Consider the following 19,297-nt stretch of genomic DNA (forward strand, 5'->3'; position numbering starts at 1 on the left):
ACACTAATTGATGCCGCAAGGCACCCCAGGGTGCCTTGTTTAGAAAGTCTGCTTTAAATAACTGGGTTCAAAGGCACTAAGGGATACAGATCAGACACACATAGAGGAAATTTATATTATCGCCCCTGTGAAGAGTTTTAATATGGCTGTGAAAAAGATCAGAGTTAATACTGATGGCTCTAGATTGCCCATAAATAAAAACGAGATCATCAGTGAGATGATGGATAGTTTATGTTTTATTATTTCCTATACCATGAGCACTGCAGTGGGGTAGGTGTCTATCTAGGCAGTTAGAAGAGCTCTCCTGAAAACAGCCTTTTTGTACAGTCCACTGGCAAAAATTCACGTTTTGCGATTGACTATTAAAAATAAAGAACGGTGATATTTTTTAAATTAAAATACAGAAAAGGCTCTGTTTATGAGCTTTAATATCATATTGTTTTGATATGTATTATAATGTTAAATTGTTAGACAGGAAATTTTAAAATCGGTGGAAGAAAAGGAGTAAATTTGTAACACTTTTTTTCTTTTATTTCAAGCTCAGGGAAAGTTATGTTACTTGAAGTCATATTGTATTGGGTCCTTTACATAAGGGAAGAAAAAGGAGTTTGTTGAGTATTACAATAGATCACATCCTGGAGGGGAAAGTAAAAGAGATCTGGTCTCTAAATGCAGTTATATTCTTTTGCAGAGACATAAAAAGTAAACATTAGTGCTGTCCAGAAATACGCTCGTTTCAGTTAATCAGATCTCTAGGGAAATATTGTTTCCTACTTTATCTTTGAACATGTTTCTTTCCTGACACGTGAGCATTTAGCTCAAAGCACTATCTTGTCTTTATGTCAACTTACTAAGGTGTTAACTCTTACTGCAGTGATTTTTTTCAACACATTGCATGGCTACTAATCCAGGTGTTGTAGAGTCAGATAAAAGACTATAACTGTACCTCCCACACACCACAGTCACCAAGTCCTAAAACCATAAAAACTCCTCCACATCTGCTGGTTTAGCCCTTTGATCAAGGTATCAATGATAGTCATCAGGCTGGACAGAAATTATACATTACTGTTAGTGTTAAGCTTTAAATTGACATTTTGTCATAGCGATTAAAGTACAACTGGTTATAGTGCCCCCTTTTGTTCTGTTACGAAGAAAACAATCAAAATGCAGATTTGTTTGGTTGTATAATCTCGAATGAAAGTGTCAGAGAATTGAGGGTTTTGAGCCTTGAAGATGAAAATAAACAGACATGCTTGGCATGCTTTGTCATTTTATGATGCGTTTGCTGTGATTGGCTCAGCCCACACATCGACATACTAATCCTAGTGTGAGTGTTGTCATCTGTGTGTTTCCTGCCCAGACTGTGAATCACAACAGCAGGTGGACTTTAATCACACACTCACTACAGACAGTTATTGTAGGTACCAGCTACCATTTGTTTAAGGTAGTGTCTGGGTTTTCAGGTGCACCTTGCTCATGTATGATAGAGGCTCTCTGTAGTAGTCAGCCACGATGTCACACTGCTGAGCTTTTATATTTCATATCATGGTTTTGAATAGATGGACTTTTCTCTGTGCTCTGTGTAAGTGGTATAGGTATGAGAGTGACGCTTCATAAAACATTGATTCAAACTAAGAAAATACAGCTTAAAAGTTTGTGTATTTGTAGGCGGTGATGTGTTGCTCACAGTAACCTTACCCAGTGGGTGCACAGGTGATACCAAGCTGAATATAGCCCCCTTATGGCCAGCTGGCCCTGCTATTTAAAACAGAGCAGAGCAATGGGGGAGGGGGATGCGGCTGGGGTCGACGTTTACCATCAGCATTCTGCAGGAGCTGGAGACACTCTGGAGGAGTTTGCTGACTTGATTGAGATTTAGAAACTTTGGTATTCATTTTTATTGTTTTTGAAAAATCCAGATGGCTTTAAGCGGTAGTCCTCAGCTAAATGTGTACATTGGTTTTATTTTGTTTTGACAGATTCTGTGCAGGCCAGACTTTCAAATGAACTAAATGCACAGATTATTTTATTAGTATTTGTATTTCCTCCGATTTTAGGGATTAAAGATATCAAAGATATCAGCCCCTCCCGCTTTTACTGCAGCTTGCCACAAGGAAGCAACTGAGATATTTTAGCCTACTATGCTATGTCCTGACTGAAGAGAAACAAGTGCTGTCTTTCTTCTAAATCTCAGGAAAATTGCACTTTCCAAGAGCTTTAAGTGGAAAGTTGAACAAAAAAACTGCAGATCTGATCAGGTTTGAAGGATGAGTATGTGTTTATCATGCATCCTTTTCACTGATAAAGGCTGACACGTGGATTTCTGTAAAAATTATTCCTGACAAAACTGTTTCCGTATTGATTGTTTTGGGCTTGATTTAATAGCTACAGGGATATAAAGACAAACAGGCCCTTATAACCATATATTTTCTGAATTCAGTAGTGTTTTGGGCGCTTGATGGAAAGCTTTGGGGGGCCTGATGTGGCCCCTGGCTGCCAGTTGATGATCACTAGTAAAGATAAAGTCATATTAGAAAAAACAACTATGAAAGTTTTAGAATCTGAGAAGAAAAAGCACAAAACTCTGAGTAAGGACTGTAAATAATACAAAAAGTGTACCTCTAATGCATGAAACTATTCCCATAGTTAAGTATAATGTCATCTGAAAGCAAAATAAACACGCGATTATAAACAGTCTTGATGAAACACCTTTCCTCAAGGGCAGAGTGTTCAGAAACCCTTACCCAGATTGCAGAAGTGATTAGGTATCAATCAATTGCTCTAAAAGTCACCGTGTACGTAAACGTGATTCATCCTGGTATCAGATTTACCCAAGTATCTCGGACAGAGGTCGATTATGCTGAATGAGGTCATCACTGAAAACCGTTACCACCACTCGTCCCATAAAAAAAAGCTCATTAAAGCACTGAGTCACCGTTTTTCAGGTGGGTTTAGAAAGTGTTCAAGAACAGATTGTCTCAGTGCGTTTGCTCTGTTTGTGTGTTTGACAGGGAGGAGGTTTGCATGCATGTGGCAGCCCCCCGTCAGCCCGTAACAGTGAATGAACGGCAACAGCTGAGCAGGAGAACTTTATCGGCAGCACTCCCTGCTTGTGTGTGTCTATGTGTGTGTTGTGTAGGAGAGAGAGAGAGAGAGAGAGAGATTCAGGAGGAGCTGCAAGCAGAGCAGTCTCCCCGGGCACTCTTCTCTGGCGAGCTCACTGCTGTCCTCTCTCCCTCTCTCACTCCGCCACTGGCCTCTTTTCAGATTCTTTCCCCTTCGGCTCTCTCCCTCGTTTCTTTTTCATCCACGTCTCGCCCCTGTGGATTTCTCGCTCCGGGCAGCGGCTCTGTCGTGACTCGCCGGCTGCCACTGCAAGAGAAGGAGAGAACAGGAGGAAGAAGAGAAGGAGAGACAGACCAATCGATTACTCTGATACATAAGGAAAAGCACTAACAGAGGAAAGGCGAGGCAGTAGCAGCATTTTTCTTCTCTGTTTTGGAGGATTTTCTGTCACTTGCATGGGAGTCTTCTGAAGCATTTGAACCACGTCCTTCCTTTGGAAAGAGAGGACAGATAATTGAGCGGACAGCTGGTGCAGTATTGACACATCCAGGACTCTTCTTTACACTCCTCTTCATCCAAAAACTGTGAAACAGTTTGGACTCAGGAGGAAGAACTCTTTCGAAGAAGAAGTCCAATGTTTGTCAGATAATTTAACTTCATTCTGAATGATAATGCTAGACACCAACCACTGCCTGTCCTTTGAACCCTCCCCTCCGGGTTCTCCTCCAATGGGAGATGACATGGAGAAGGCAGGACTGACGATGGATCATGACAGACATGTCTATCACAGCCTCAAAGAAGGTGGGCAACCTGGAGCTGCACAGCCAGATGAGATACGATACTTGATATGATTTGTGTTTGTGTCCCTTTAGGTTTGTACTGAGACTTTATGGCTGCACACAAATACTGAACAGGGCTTTTCTAATGATGAGCAATTTTGTTAAGAGGCCTGTATAGGAAGGAAATGGAAGTGGTTATATGCTTGCTTTGATAAACTTCTTCAATATAGCAGAGTTTACCACCATGTCAAATTTAGAAACTAAGAGACTGCAGCTGAATAAAGCCTGAAAGTCACATCACATTTTTATTCAGCGTTAATGGAGTTAACGTTTACATTCAAAGTTAGTCACCAAAACTCTGCATTCATCCTGAGAACATATTGCATGATTTTTTCTTATAGTACTTTCACATGTGCATAAAACTCCTGAGAACTACCAGAAATTTTCAGAGTAAGCTGCATGTGTGAACACATGTAGTTACATTTTCCAACCTGACTTTACTCCAAATTTTCCAGCAGCCCTGTAGTAAATATCCCTTGTGAGGTTGGGTTATGTCGATATGAGAACACAGCACAAACTTTTTAGGAAATTCAACATGAAAAAGGGGGTGCATCAACATGGTTGATGACTAGGAATGTGATCTTTCTGTACCTCATGATTCAATTCAGTTCAAATCATGATTTGATTTAGATCAATTGCCAATTCACAAAATAATTCTTTGTCACAAAGACGAGCTTAATCCAGGATCTACTCAAGTGTGCTGTGCACTAAGAAGCTGTAATTATTTGACCTTAAAAAGCATATTAAATGTTCAGGATAATGCTGGTTTTTGCCTTTATTTGCTGCGTTTTTATCAGCTGATCGCAGCTCTGGTGCCAGAAGTACCTTACATTTACTAGACTTAGTGCCTTGGCAATGTCAGGTTACTCTTACCTTGGGACTATCCAACCCTTGGCGCTCCTTTACACTTTTCTTTTAGTGGAAACAGGGCGGGCTATGTTTCTCACAGCTCCACAGACATCAGAAGCACATCAGTGTGCCAGACATAGCCATGTAAACTAGGAGTAGACTTATTATTGAAGCTGATATTTAGCATTTAGCCGATTAGCGGTATCAGCTTTTCATTTTCCTCATTGTAGGCCAAAATCTGTTCATTCAGAGGTGTGCTACTTTGGCTCCACTGCAAGGTGTGTCTTCCCCTCTGGCTTTGTTGTCATTCTTTGTACAATTTCACCTAATGTCCTGCCCATAACACTATCTGATAGGCTTTATGTCACACAACTGCCAGACAAACAATGCTGAGGCCTGGGTGGCGCAGATACATGGAGTGTGTGGCATCACTTTCTGTTTCCTGCTGTTGCTGCTGTTTCTCATGTTGACAGAGCTAGAGCTAAATGTTTTATAGTCCTTAGTTTTTTAACATACAGTTTTATTTTTGTCACATTAACCACATTTTGTTTGTCATAACAAAAGCATATTGGTTATCGGTCACTTGCACTACTAATAATCAGTTTAGATATCGGCCCTGAAGAAACAATATCATTCAACCCTGGCTTCTGTTGAAGTTTTATTTTTATTTAATTAACCTTGATATAACCAGGAGAAAAACTAATTGAGATTAAAAATCTCTTTTTTAAGACAGACAAACGATGATGAGCTAACAAATAAAATATAAAACACATTAATAAATTGAAAGACAAGAAATGACAAGTAAAACTGCCATTATTTAAAAAAGTCAACTACAGTCAAAATGAATTTTTCAAAACATCTGCAACCAGATGTGTCTGCACCCAAGTCATTTTACCTAAGTGTATTTAGAAAGGAAATAAAGAACTTTACAAGTACTGATTGTGGACATTTTGAATGGATCACTGAAATCTGAATCCATTTCTTCCATGAAACTCTAGCGATCACGTTTTTTGTTATGAAACCACCATGCAACAAGTGCGATCTTTGTGCATGTAGTGAACCTGCATCATTATATTTTCACATTCCTGGTATACTCTTTTTGTCTTTTGTCTTGCAGTAAATATGATAAACTCCAAGTTGCATTGATATGAAGGCAGGAATTGTCATTTATAGCATCAGACTTTGTTGTTGTCTTTTTTTTGTCCCACAATGTTGTGTGAAAAACAGCTCAGAACCTCCATATTTACTTGCTAGCTTCTATCTGCTTTTGCTGGCATGTTGCTGGTTTTCTTTGCTCATTATTGCCACCTATGGGCAGGCAGACTCATGTGAAGCTAGCAGCAGAGCTATGAGTGGGGAAGAACGTGAAACCTCCAAATTCTGACAGACTATACATTGATGTAATCTGAATGAGAATGGGAATCAGCTACATTTGAAGTGGTTTACACTCAGTGAAACAGTAAATTACAGTTAGGCTTGTTTATATCCAACATTAAAGGATGCAAAGCCTCATCCAAATATTACAGCCAGAGTGCAACCAGAGATCAGAATTACAGCAGAACATTTTTGTTTGTTTAATCTCTCTACTCCAGCACATTGAAACTGAGACATGACTATTAGATAAAAGGGTGGAAAAACTGAGCATACAGCCTAATTTGGAATAGTTTCCATTCTGCTCAACATTGAAAAAGGCTTCAGTTTGTTTATATCCAACATTACAGGCAAGAACCAAGTCATGGATGACTGATGACAGAAATAAAACATTACTGAAAGGTTAGAGTCAGGAAAAGGGCAGGAGAAAGAGAGAAATTTTACAAACCGAAAATCTAACACTGCTAATGTGCATACATTAGCCTGCAGCTGCCAGCTGAAAAGTCGTTCAAAGTTTGTTTTAGCTGAATGCTAACCTTAATATGAAAAATGGCATCATGGCTGGAGAAAGTGTGAGTGACAGAAACTGCATAAAACCACAAAACCTTCAGGGATGTGACTCTCCTTCCCTGAACTTTTAACTTAATTAGTATTCACTGCAGCCATTCGTGGCGTCATTTGCTGCCCGGCACGCTGCAGCATGCCAAAGCAGTGCGACTGATTTCAAGGTGTGAATAGCCTTCACCTCATGTTGTTCCTGCCCTCTAGCCGTCTTCCATTCTTACTGATGTGAGAAACACGTGCTGTGTTCAGACTCTCCGTTAAATCACAGAGAGCTACTGCGCAAATGATGAGCTCATACAGGAGAACAGCAACAGGCTTAACAAACAGAACATTTCCAATGACACTGCCAAAGATCGCCATCCTCGCAGAGTGTCTGGTGTTTGTTAGGTGGGTCTGTGACAGTGTGATCGTGCCTCTGTGTGGGCTTGGAGCATTCTTCCTTTATGAGTGCTGCTATCGGGGCTCTCTGTTATACCAGCATATTTGTGCAGTTTGCATTTTTTTTTAGGTAGTTAAAAAACAAAAGTTAGCCAGTAATGGGTGCCAAAGACTTTTACTTTTGTCTCTGTGGTTTAGGGTAATAATAATACCAGGAGTGCAGACTTCTATAGGATTCTTGTAAAAGTCAAATGTTGTCAAATTTTCGATAGTTTGATTCTTTTTGGTACTATGTAGATGTAAATGATTCAGTCTGTATTTTTTCTGATCTGTAGTTTTGAAAGTAGTAAAAGCTTTATGGAGCTTAGAAAATGAATTGACTCATGCACTAATATGTTGGCAATGTTTCAATACCAAAGTGTGCTGTCTGAAATTTGGACAACTGAAGTGTTCCTGCAAATTTGGATCTAAATAAAAAAGAAAAAGGGAAATTGCCCTCTGTTGACTAACTAGTAGTGGTAGGCATTTCTTACTAGGGATGCACAATGTTAGATTTTTGCTAATATCCAATATACTGATATTTATTAATTGCTTTTATATCATACAAATATCAACACTGATGAACAAATGAACAAATCTCTGTCCATAAATAGACTCTGAAATGTAAGAATTGATAAGTAAATAGACGACGTACGTCTGTTGGTCCAGCCTACAACTCCATTAACTTATTTGTTCATACAGCTAATATCTACAGCTGATTTAGGCAGATTTTTATAGCCTAAATATGAATTGTAAATATGGGCAGGGATATTCGAATCTGCTTATAGAGATAGTCCACTTTTAAATCTACTGATACTGATATTATCCTGATAATATCACATGTTCCTATTTCTTGAGACAATATGTATCAAGATCAACATTCATTTTGTATAATAAACATGTCCTGTACAAATTCACAGGATGCAGCTAGCTGTTCTTTATGATAGGAGATAACTATAATACCTGTTTAATGATCCTACAACTGAAAACAATGAAATTCAGGACTTAAGAGATCCAAGAAGTAAATAAAACATCCTATTTATAATTACTAAACTATTGATATGTTTCTTTTTAACTTGAAATGGCCCTCTTAGTTGTCTGTCTTGCCATTGTTTTACATTTGCATAAAACAGAGGCATCACACTTCCTGTAATGAACCAATTAGTTGGGATGAACCAGTGTGACTCAGGTTCCTTAAGCAGTTGCCTGAAGCCTTCGTTATCAACTACACTGAATGTCTTGTGTTTTTACAAATAAGATATAAAGTGCTGCTTGTGATGTCCCATTGATCCCATTAATAAAAAAATTAGTGCAGGTCTGGTGACTAGGACTGTTGTTTTTGTTGCCAACAGATGCTAAGATCTTTTCATTTTTACTAAAGTCATTTTGAAATTTAAATTCTGGTGCCATGATTAAAACAGAAGTTCTAGGCAACCAATAGTGTGTAATTTTTTGTTCTAGTGACTGAAAACTGCAGGCAAAGTCTCGCACACTGTCTAAATTGCACAAATATGTTGACATTGTTTCCAATGTCATTACCATGCTCTTTTGGCTCACAGTAGCTTACAATGGCAATCTGACTTAAGATCTGAACTTTTTAAAGGCTTGATGCTTTTCCATACTATTGATCAGTAGACTAACTGTAGGTTAACAGAGGTTGTTTTGTTTGAAGCAATGAGTATTGATAGAAAAATTTTGACAACCTTAGCTGCAACAACGGTCAGATTTGTGTCGGCTTAGTTGTGCCAAGGCTGGGGGTCTTTGGGGACAGTGACGAACTCAGACATGTTTAATCAGATCGGGTGACACATGAGCGCAGCAGGATTAGCCTAGTTGGCCGACAGGAACTTGGCTCGATGTGGCTGACCTCCTCTGTCTCCCTCGCTGACGGCTCTCTAACCTTAAACCTAATCCTGGGATCCCTCATTCCTCTCTTCTTGAGCGTTGTGGAGGGTGTTGTGCAGAAGTGGAAAGCCAACGTAAGCACACAGAAACCCCTTACTCTTGAGTCTTATCTGTGTGAGTGTGGCAAATGGGGAAAAGCTAGTATTCCAGCAACTATCATGCAACTTTTGTTGAGTGTAGTGCTGTTTGTTGCTGCAGAACACCTGTATTTGAGCACTAAAGTTGTTTATGATGATTACAGAATTGAGCTCATCAACAGAAATCTATGGGAGCTGTAGTTAAAAATGTGTTCATTTATCAAACATTTTACTTAAAGTCAAACATTTTGAAGCTTTGCTCTTTGAGACTCTAGATGATTCAATCACTTTCCTTTCTTACATAACTCGAAATTTACACTGATGCAGATCAGGAAACGCAAACAGGAACACTTTGGCTTCAGGTGAATTGTCAAGAGCATCTGTCCTATTTTTCTTAGAAATACCAAAAGCCTTCTGAAAATAACACAAGAACTGAAAGCTTCTTTGAGGAACTTTGAGGAGCCCATTTGGATGAGGTGTTACCTGTAATCTCTGCTGATTTTTGACCTGTGCATGTTTCAGTAGCATTTTCTGGTTGAAAATGTCATCCTGTTGTCTTGTTGTAGTCACATGTGCCACCAGGTTTAAATCAGTAAGTTTTTGTCTTCTTGACACCTTCCTGTCGGTGGAGTTAGCAGGCATTAAAATCAAATATGAAAATAATTTTGCTGCTGATGTTTCGGTGTGCTATAGGGGGTCATGAAAAGGGAACCAGTGCTTATTTCTGTCAGTTTCATTACCAACTTAAAACTCCCCACTTCAGCTTTAAATTCATTTTTTGATAAAGCCATGCAGTCTGCTGCTAGGGCAGCTATTCTGCAGCTGAATCTGTTTTGCTCTTTTGCTGCATTTAACTTTGTATCGAATGTCTCTTTCACTTTGGCTAGCAGGTTGTCTAAGTTACAAAGAAGGCATCCTTTAACAAAAAAAGAAAAATCAAAGGCTTAAATTAATCAACAAAATGTTCTTGAAACAACAAGCAGATTTTCACACAGCATTGTTTTCTTTCCTCTGCTGAAGGCTGTACCTAAAGCTGCTGCCTCTCCCTCTCTTCCTCAGTGTTCTTTCGTTCTAACTTTTTATGACTGCAGAGGCCTGATCTGGCGGTGGCCTAGTATCCCAATAAAACTGCCCTGCCTTTTCATCCTTTTCTTAAATTAACCATAAATGTCCCTTTAACCTAGATTAGATAAAGGCTTTGTCATATTTATACACCAATACATGAATAGCTAGCCCTCTATTAGCATCAGTGATTTTATTTTCAGTATGAAATGAATTTCTGGAGGAGTCATGTTAGTAGTACAACATTTTGAAAGTGTTTTTATAGTGTCTGTTTAATCATTTCCGATAAAACTTAATTTCATGAACCAAACTGCAACACTTTTGATGTTTGCAGTTTTTATGCATGTCTGCAGAGCTTACTTTGATTGTAGTGGTAAGAATAAACGGCAAATTTTGTTTTATTATATTTCGCCACATCAGCCTACAGCCACTGCAGCTTTTCACACCTAGCACCTCCACTTGAATGTGTTAGGCGTCAGTGTGAGACTTCTGCATTTCAAACCACAGAGAAAATGGACTAAGATGGCTAAGACCATCATTAAAAGTCTTCCTACGCCAGCGTCTCTGCTCATTTACTCAGCTGATTGATAAATCGCTGATAACAGCCACTACAAGCCGCTGTGGCTGCCTTATAAGCAGCTTACAAAAGGACTTTGAGTTCACTTCAACTCAAAATGAAAAAGAGCAGGAGAGAATAAATAAAGTTAACTTTATTATTTGCTTGGAGATGTGAGGCCTGGATCGAAGGAAAGTGTAAGATTCCCCCTCCCAGAATAAACCTTTTCCCTGGAAGTGCCAAGTGTCTCGGCATCTTACCCCCGTCTCTGCTGCTGCACGGTCAGAGTGTGTTTCTGTGTGAGTGTGGGGGCTCAGGGAACACGTGAGTTTCTTAAGTGTTTGCCCGTGTGTTTGGCTCTGAGGGAATATTAATCTTTTAGCTGCTGCACCGCTGCGACATACACATGAACGTGCCTGGCTGTGTTTAGTTCTCTATGTTTACCTCTCTGAATGTGAAAGTGACATGTTATTGCTTCCAGAGGGGAGTCTCTAGAGCTGCTCTGATCCTTCATGATGTAGAGCACACTCACTGTAAATAAAACAGAGGGGGAGCTTGGACCGCCAGCGAGGATCCAGAGCCAAGGGATGACATTTAGATTCAGAGGGTCTGATGATATTTCGTAGAACTTGCAGTGTTCCTATCCAGGCCTGGATTGTTAGCCATAGCACAGCAGCAGCTACACAGGACGGCTTACCGGCTAGGTAGCTTAGCTGCTAGCAATGATGTCACTCTGTTAGCAAGAGGGAACAGGTGCTGGCTGTGTAGCCGGCCTGAAATGCTCGGGACGCCTCCATGGTGTGTTCCACTTCACATACACACTTAAACAGGGACAGCTGGTGTGTTTAGACCAGGAGTCTCAGCTGAGTGAAGCTGAGCTGAATGTCTGTGAAAATAGTTTTAAGTTTTAAAATGGAAACAGGCTGTTGCCAGGAAGCACAGTGGAAGTAAAGGGAGGTATTAGTTACTGATGGACCTCAGAGTCTGCTGTGACCAACCTGTAGCTGCTCTGTACATTCTTGTCATTGTCGCTAGTGTGTGTGGCTGGGTAGTTGTCTGTGTGGCTGAGTGAAAGATCCAGCAAGCCTATTTTGATTGTCATTATAAAACAGCAGCAAATAGTTGCAGGGTTGTAACAGTTCATGGAGGTCATGGTTTAGTTTGTAGCTCAGTTTTTGGGTCATGGTTAGGTGCAGGTTCGGTTCTTCATTTATCAAAATAATGTCCTGGATTTATACTTTTTGGTTTCCTAAACACTATGAGCTTGGCATTGTTGTATACAACATGAAGAGATATATGCTATTCATAGTTGAATAACTTCTCAACCATATATCATAGCCACTTGCTTTTTCTCCTCTGAAAGCCTTCTGTTGTGCTGTTCTGATGTTGTCATCTATAACTTCATGGCTCTTACAGAATATTTTTTAGTGAGCTGGAACTTGGGTGACTTTTCGGGGTCTTTAAGGATTAAAGCCACACAAGTAACTCTGAAATTTAACGTCTCTTTATCAAATTTATAATCAATTTGTTGATCGTTCCTGCTGTTAGCGGATAATCCTGTCCGCCATATTGTCTGTTTGTATCCTACAATGCCTTTTGACTTAGCTGTGACAACCCATGGCAGGTTGTTCTGTTGTCATGTCATGCCTTGGGGAGCATCATATACAATCACTGAAACTGGAGGAGAGAGAGCCTTAATGAAGAGAAAGAGACACAGAGAGGCTGTGATGTGACCCTCTGTGTCACTGCAGACAGAAACTGCTTTGAATAATGACTCAAATTCCCAAAGGTGTAAGGACTATTTTGTAGAAATGTGAATAATTTACAGACTTTTTGTCACACAGTGATTATTTTCTTAACTTTTTGGTCCCAAAGAGATGGGGGAACAAGTTAGTGTGTTTTACTGCTGTTACTGCTGATGTTGATACTGCCTTGTGGGACTGCCTTTTTTCTCCATTCAGATGCATTTATTGTGTAACTAGGTCCATGAATGGGAAGAATACAAATACTGTTACATCCCTAAATAATAGTTTTGGTGATAAATTGATATTCATACAACACCTATGATAAAAAAAAAGGAGTGGCTTAAAATGTTTTACAATAAAATGAAGAAACATCAAAACAAATTGTGACATGCAGACTTGAAGATTTGCTCGAAAAACCACCAGTCGAATGAATTTTAAATGGCACAAGGTAAGCCAGGGCAAGCTGAGTTTATTTATAAAGTAGCATTCATGCAAAGAGTAATTAAAAGTGCTTCATATTGGTAAAATTCAGAGTAACAAATATGTTAAAAGCGTCAAAAAGAATATGTGTTAAGAAAACAAAAATATGTGAAATTAAAGAAAACCGAATACAAAAGAGAAATCAAATAAGGACAGGAAAAAGATGAACTAAAGTAAAGCAACAGGTTGAATGCAGGCTTTAGACAGATTTTGCATCTCTACTAGCCTTGGGCAGAGTGTAGGTGTTGGTTTTGGTGCACAGTAAAAAATAAAGGCTGAGCTCATGATAGTTTTTATTCAGAATAGTTGAAGCAAGGAGTTTCAAGGCTGTGAAGTGTTATAAAACCACAAAGAATGAGTAATGCAAGCCAGAAAAAACCTTTAGAGCCATGTAAACTAGTGAAAATCTATAAATCAGTCCTAAAAGACTGGGGGCTGTTGCCGCATATATAACCATTATAATACACTCTGTTTTAAGGTGGTCAACATGTTTAATACTTTAATACTTTCTGTACCATGTTTCCTGATATTGATTTTTCAGAGCCAATACTGACACTTGTTAGCAGTTCATAAAACTGATAACAAATACTTGAAACTGATATACAAACAAATTAGAAGATCAGTCCTATGAGAGCGATAATGCTCGATGATAACTTACGCATATCAAAAATTGCAGCAATCAATTATCAGTGAATGAAAACTGATCATAAAATAAAGTAAATTGAACAATTTTGGGCGAGCTTTAATGACACTAGATGGCTCAGGCCAAGCAGCAGTAAAACAGGAAGTGATGAACACCATCACCCTGACTTTTAGTGTTGATTGCTTATGCTTTGTGACATCTAGCCAATCGGATAAAGTTATGTTTATTAGGTAAGAATGTGGAGGGTGATAATTGGCCAGGCCATAATCTGTCAAACCAGATTATTTTATCATCAGTTATATTTTCTATATAAACTGCTGCTAGCTAAAAAGCGCTCAATCTACACCATAGTGTTGTAGTCAAGACAACACCATACGAGTCCAAGACATGCCCGAGACCAGAGTGCACTGAGACCAAAACTTTTGGAATTCGAGACTGGGACCAGTGGAGACTGAGACAAGAACAAAAAAATCAATTTAAAAAATCATCACAAGGTTTAACAGCAGTAGAGCACTTTCTCTTTAGTTTTAGTTTGCTTTTAAATACATTTGACAGCAAAAAATGAGCTGTAAGCAACTCTGTTTTAAAAGCATCAGATTGTAGAAATCTCAAATCTTAGCAAATTTGATCACCTAACTTCCTGCCAAAAATAAGTCCTTGTGTGTATTAAAAACTAACTGTCAAGTCCAGAATTGTTTTAAATATCTGAAAATTAGACATTTATCTAGATTTGTCAGGTGAATGAGGTCTAAAATAATTGTTAAGAGGTATTTCTGACTGCAAATAAGATGGACTGGTTTGTTAAGATCTTAGATCTGCAGGTCTCTGACACATTAGGCACTTGATTAGATTTCCAAGTAGACAAAGCTACCAGTGACCTAACAGCAGCTGTTTTATTATCCCATTATAACGTCGAAGATTAGCACGCCAGTGGTGGTCTTGACCAGTCTTGATGAAAAATCCTAAATCCAGAACCGAGATGAGACCGAGCAAAATGCTCCTGATTCCAAGACAAGACTAAAACATTCAAAACGTGGTCTCGAGACCAAGACTGTTCTCGAGTACTATAACACTACTAACATCACACCAGTACATTAGCCCTGAAAGGTTGTCAATGTATTTGTGCACTTCAGGCATTGTTCAGCAGTTGCACATGCCTTTTGATCATTGAAAACAAGAAATAATCCTGAACTTGTGCCAGAAGATTGTTTCATGTTGTCTTAGTATAAGAAAAGCGTGCATTTTTACTATCACTTTATCTGAGCAAGATTTTTTTAAACATACTTTTTGATGCCATGTGTTTGAAATGACACCTCATGGTATATTTTAAGGATTGATAGCATTAGAAGTAATAAAACTTTTGAAAGCTACAGCTGTCTCTTAAGACAGATGTATAGGAGAGAAAATAATCCATCAAAACTGCAAGCAAAGTTCTGCACCTGTCTAAATTGCAAAAAAGCATTTGCATCACTGACAGTGTGCAGGAGTTAGCCTGCCATTTTTGATTATTAAAAGCAAGAAATAACCCACTTTTGGGTGCCTAAAACTTTGGTTTTGTTGCTTTGATATCACTGCAGGTATCAGTGTCGTCTGATTTCCATTAAACATTAAAAAAATTGTTATAAAAAGCCTACTTTTTTTGTAAAAATGTGACGTTAAATTATGATCAGGACTCAAAGTCTTGATTTAACTCCTAAAAGTGCAACTGGTTCACAAAAAAAAACGAAATTTACTGCTGAGAAAGTTTAGACATCATCTTATGTCCTGTTCTGTGTTCCTTAAAACTCTCTTATTTTTTTCCTCTGTCCAGCCTCTTCGTTATGTAACAAGCACTTCCTGTTTTGAAATGACGGAGCAATCAGCCCATACACACTTTTTTTCTCACCTACTCTGAGAACGAGGCCGGTAATGTTTCACCTAACATTCAAATCGTTCCTCTTCTGCTTGTTTCTCTCATCTTTTCTGTCTAAGCTTGCTGTCTGTCTTTCTCTCTCTTGCTCCACTGTTGGACCGTTCATTTTTTTTTTTTCTCACACATTTGTACTCACTTGGTACACAGAATTCAAAAAAGGCCAGAAACAGGAAGTGTGTAGTAAGCTGTACGCCCTTCTTGTACCCGCCTCCTTTGTTGCTTCAAAAATCGCATCGAACAACGGGGAAATAGGAGGACGCATCTCTGTTTCATTGTGAGGATACTGATCCAACGTGGCAGACATACTGCTGACTGGTAGATGATAAAGAAGCTTTAAGAGCTCAGAGCTCCATCACAGCAGTTTCTTTTTCTCACCGGCTGTCTCTGACTCTCCTCTCTTCCGTCTCTCCCCTCCTCCTTCTCCTCTCCTCCTCTGTCTCCATGCAGTCCTCCAGCTCAAACTCCTGCAGAGACGCACACGAGAGGAACTGGTCAGCCAAGGGATCATGCCACGTAAGTATCTGCTTCAAGTGTGCGATACTCAGGTGTTCAAATATGCTCTTTTCTGCAAACCTGTACCATGCGTTATCAGCAGGATTAGTTTCAACTGAACCTTTACTTCACAGAACTTTGTTCCACCTACAGTCAGTGATGCACATGTTCAATGAATACATCAGAAAACAGACAAACTCAGTCTCGCCTTTAGATTGTGTTTAGTTTATACGTTTTCTGCTTTATTCTTTTTTTTTTTTTTTTTTTTTTTTTTTAAATGACAGTTTGAAGAGGGAGTCTTTGCTATACAAGACCGGTTAACCTTGTCTGCTACACAGAATATGTTTGTAATTCTGTTTTCTCTCTTAAGTGAAACCAGAAATATCATCAGGTACCAAAACTATACAAAGCTTGCTTCAGCTTAAAATACCATCATCTGTGTATGTTATCTGTGTGAGTGTGTTCTGGATGTGTCAAATTCAGTGGAGACTTTGCAACACTTTATGTTATCAAATAGGGCAGCTTCCTCTTCATGTGTATCCACTTCCTGTTTCACAGTTCCGCAGATCACAAGAAGGGGAGATAGCATTTTTAGAATTTGCTCTGTTTCTGCTCAGAGCATACTTATGAGCTGTAAATGTAAGGCTTTTTCAAGACGGCTCTTTCTATAAAGAAAAAGTCAGCCTCATACAGTAAATATGGAACTAAAGTTGGTCATTGAGTTGAAAATGATCTCACGATTATAAAATGGAAAACAGAGAAACTCAGAATATTTTAGAAGATCCTCAGTTTTGCAAGTTAGACTTTTTATTTCTAAAGATGAAGTGTAATGAAAATTATGTCTGTTAGTGCCTCATTAATAACCCTTTGACAGATGAAGAAGCTACAGTTTGACCATTATGTGTGCATTAATAGGTCAGTACAGGCTTTTCAAATTAGTGTCCATGTTACTGATGGAAAATGAATAGATCCACCAGATTCAAGAGAAGAAGAAAAATTGCTGCATTTCCATAGAATTTCAAACATTTCCAGATGTTTTACACTAACACTACTATTACTGAAGACCCTGAATGATAAACTTGTAAAATTGGCCTCTCAAATTGCAACCTGTGCATTGGCTTAATCCTCATATTTTCTTTTTTATTCTAATAGTTAAGATGTCTGGTGTAGATTCAATGTTATCCCACTTAGGCCTGGGTAATTAATTGCACATTAGATTAAATCACAGTATGTCCTGATGCTGTATTCAAATTGCAGACAGTGCCATATTTAAAGTTTCTTTTGAGATTTTTTTTTTTTTTTTTTTTTTACAAAAATCTTCCTGTTTTTCTTATTCAAAACAAAAATAAAGAAATTATCATCCCCTTTAATAAAGCAATTGATGACAAATTTGCCTTATGGGCCACAATTAGAATTTCCTTTTTAAATTGTTTATCCCTAGTTCAGTTTATCTAATATTATGCTTCTTATCACAAAGAATGATTTATTGCTTGTGTTTGTTGAATAACGCATTAGATTAGGAACTTAAAATAACCGTATATTAAATCGCTATTTGGGAAAAATAATCACAATTAGATTACTTTCCCAATGTTAAATTGCAAAATCCTCTCTCAAATTGGGCCACACTTTGGTAGCAGTGCATTGACTTTACTTTGCCTTGCTGTACCACCCCTCTAATACTTCAGGTTTGTAGCATATGCGTTTTTCATCACAACCATCCAAAGTAGGCTTACCATGATCTACCTGAGTGTTAAGTGATGATATATGCTCCTATAGAAGAAACAAACTTATGTTTTATCATCCCTGTTTTGTTTTTGTCCTAGACTGTTAAAGCAAAATCTCTGATTGGTGGAACATACTGTTACCTACTAACTTCTGCAGTCAGCTGCTGCCACTGAATTTAATGGTTATTTTCTATTACAGGATACTCAAATTGTGAAACATTGATTTATACACCTGTAGAAGACTAAGGTTCATATGTAAAACATTGCTTATTTGTGATCTCTGGTAAAAGAGCTACACTACCCACAGTCCTTGAGTGTTACAGCGAATTCTCTGATTGGTGGACCCTGCTGTTACCTGTGAGTTTTGGCTGTTGGCTGCTATTACCACAGTTAAAGGTGATGAAAAAAGTGGGGGGTCACTGTTGAGCACTGTGGTGATAAAAGCTGGCACCACCTGCCACCTGAAAAAGTGAATAGCAGTAGCCGAGTTTTAACCTGTGAAGGGCCGTTGCTGTGCTTTTTTGTAGCACAGGATGCATCATTTTAATACTTTTTACTTTAATGTCCAAATTTGGACCCTGAAAGATCAAAAACACTGCTAACCCCCCATATTTACTCTACATAGGTTTTCTGAAAATTGTAGTCTTTGAGTTTCATTACTCTTTAAATTGCTATCTATGCTGCTGCCTTAAAAATGAGCCAGCCTCTTGAGAAAACAGGAATTGCTGCCCCTTCAAATTGCTGTCTGTGTTATTGGCCTCAAAATATATATAGGTTTCACTCTAGAGAAAAACAAAACTTGCTGAATCTCCCTTTCTGTTTTTACCCTTCCCAGCTAGTTCATACTAGCACTCCTCTTGTTGAAAGGTAATGATAACATTTTAAGTCCTTTTGAGTATATTGCACAGCCAAAGATGATGCTAGGAACTGATGAAGGGTCAGTTTTCTGCTGCAGCTTCAAATTATCACACCAGTTTTGCACACAACACTCCTTCCTTCATTTTGACTAACCACAGTCTAGCAAGAACACAAGCGAGGTTGGCTTTGTAAAAATAGAGATTAAAACTCAATTACAAGGTTCCTTTGTCTTAAGTTAGATACAGTTAAGTTAGAGACCGTTGAGAGAGGAACCATATTTTACAATCTAGATGGTGTTTGTGAGTTTGCTTGCAATTTGTGAGCATTGAAATCAAAAAAGTGGCCAATATTTGGTGCTTAGGACTTCTAATTTTGTTGCTCTGGTTATCAAAGCAGGTTTCAATATTCTTGTATTTTTATCATGGTAATCTTACTGTACTGTAATTAAACAAACACCATTTTAGCTTCTCTTTAACCATCAGCTTTTTATATATTTGAAGTTGTCAACGAATGAAACTGTGAAGAAGAAGATCCATGTCTTGTCGCTCTGCTCTGTTTTCTCCACTTCTGTTCTGACTTTTATTCTAATGTCACAAGTAAAAATGAGTGGTCTAGTCTGGAGGTGCACTACGATGTGAATGTACTGAAACATAATAAAATGCCATTTAGAGCTCAGCAGAGGCACTGGTTTTATTAACATACAAACTAAATAATTAAAGGGACTCAGGGCCATCAAA

The 19,297-nt window shown here is 38.5% G+C and overlaps 1 protein-coding gene across 19 annotated transcripts in view; it reads left to right on the plus strand.

Annotated features, from left to right (window-relative positions):
• Positions 1-19,297, plus strand: part of mrtfab (myocardin related transcription factor Ab) — a 72,141-nt gene that overhangs the window by 31,243 nt on the left and 21,601 nt on the right. For 15 of the 19 annotated variants that reach the window (XM_041816609.1, XM_041816610.1, XM_041816607.1 and 12 more), the window contains one exon: positions 15,934-15,999. In XM_041816609.1, the coding sequence (XP_041672543.1) occupies positions 15,934-15,999 (66 nt within the window). Of the gene's footprint in view, positions 1-3,163; positions 3,868-15,674; positions 15,802-15,933; positions 16,000-19,297 lie in introns of those variants that run through there. The other 4 variants (XM_041816620.1, XM_041816625.1, XM_041816624.1 and 1 more) reach the window with 2 other exon arrangements.

The sequence above is a fragment of the Cheilinus undulatus genome, linkage group 20 (assembly GCF_018320785.1).
Source record: "Cheilinus undulatus linkage group 20, ASM1832078v1, whole genome shotgun sequence".
Lineage (NCBI taxonomy): Eukaryota > Metazoa > Chordata > Actinopteri > Labriformes > Labridae > Cheilinus > Cheilinus undulatus.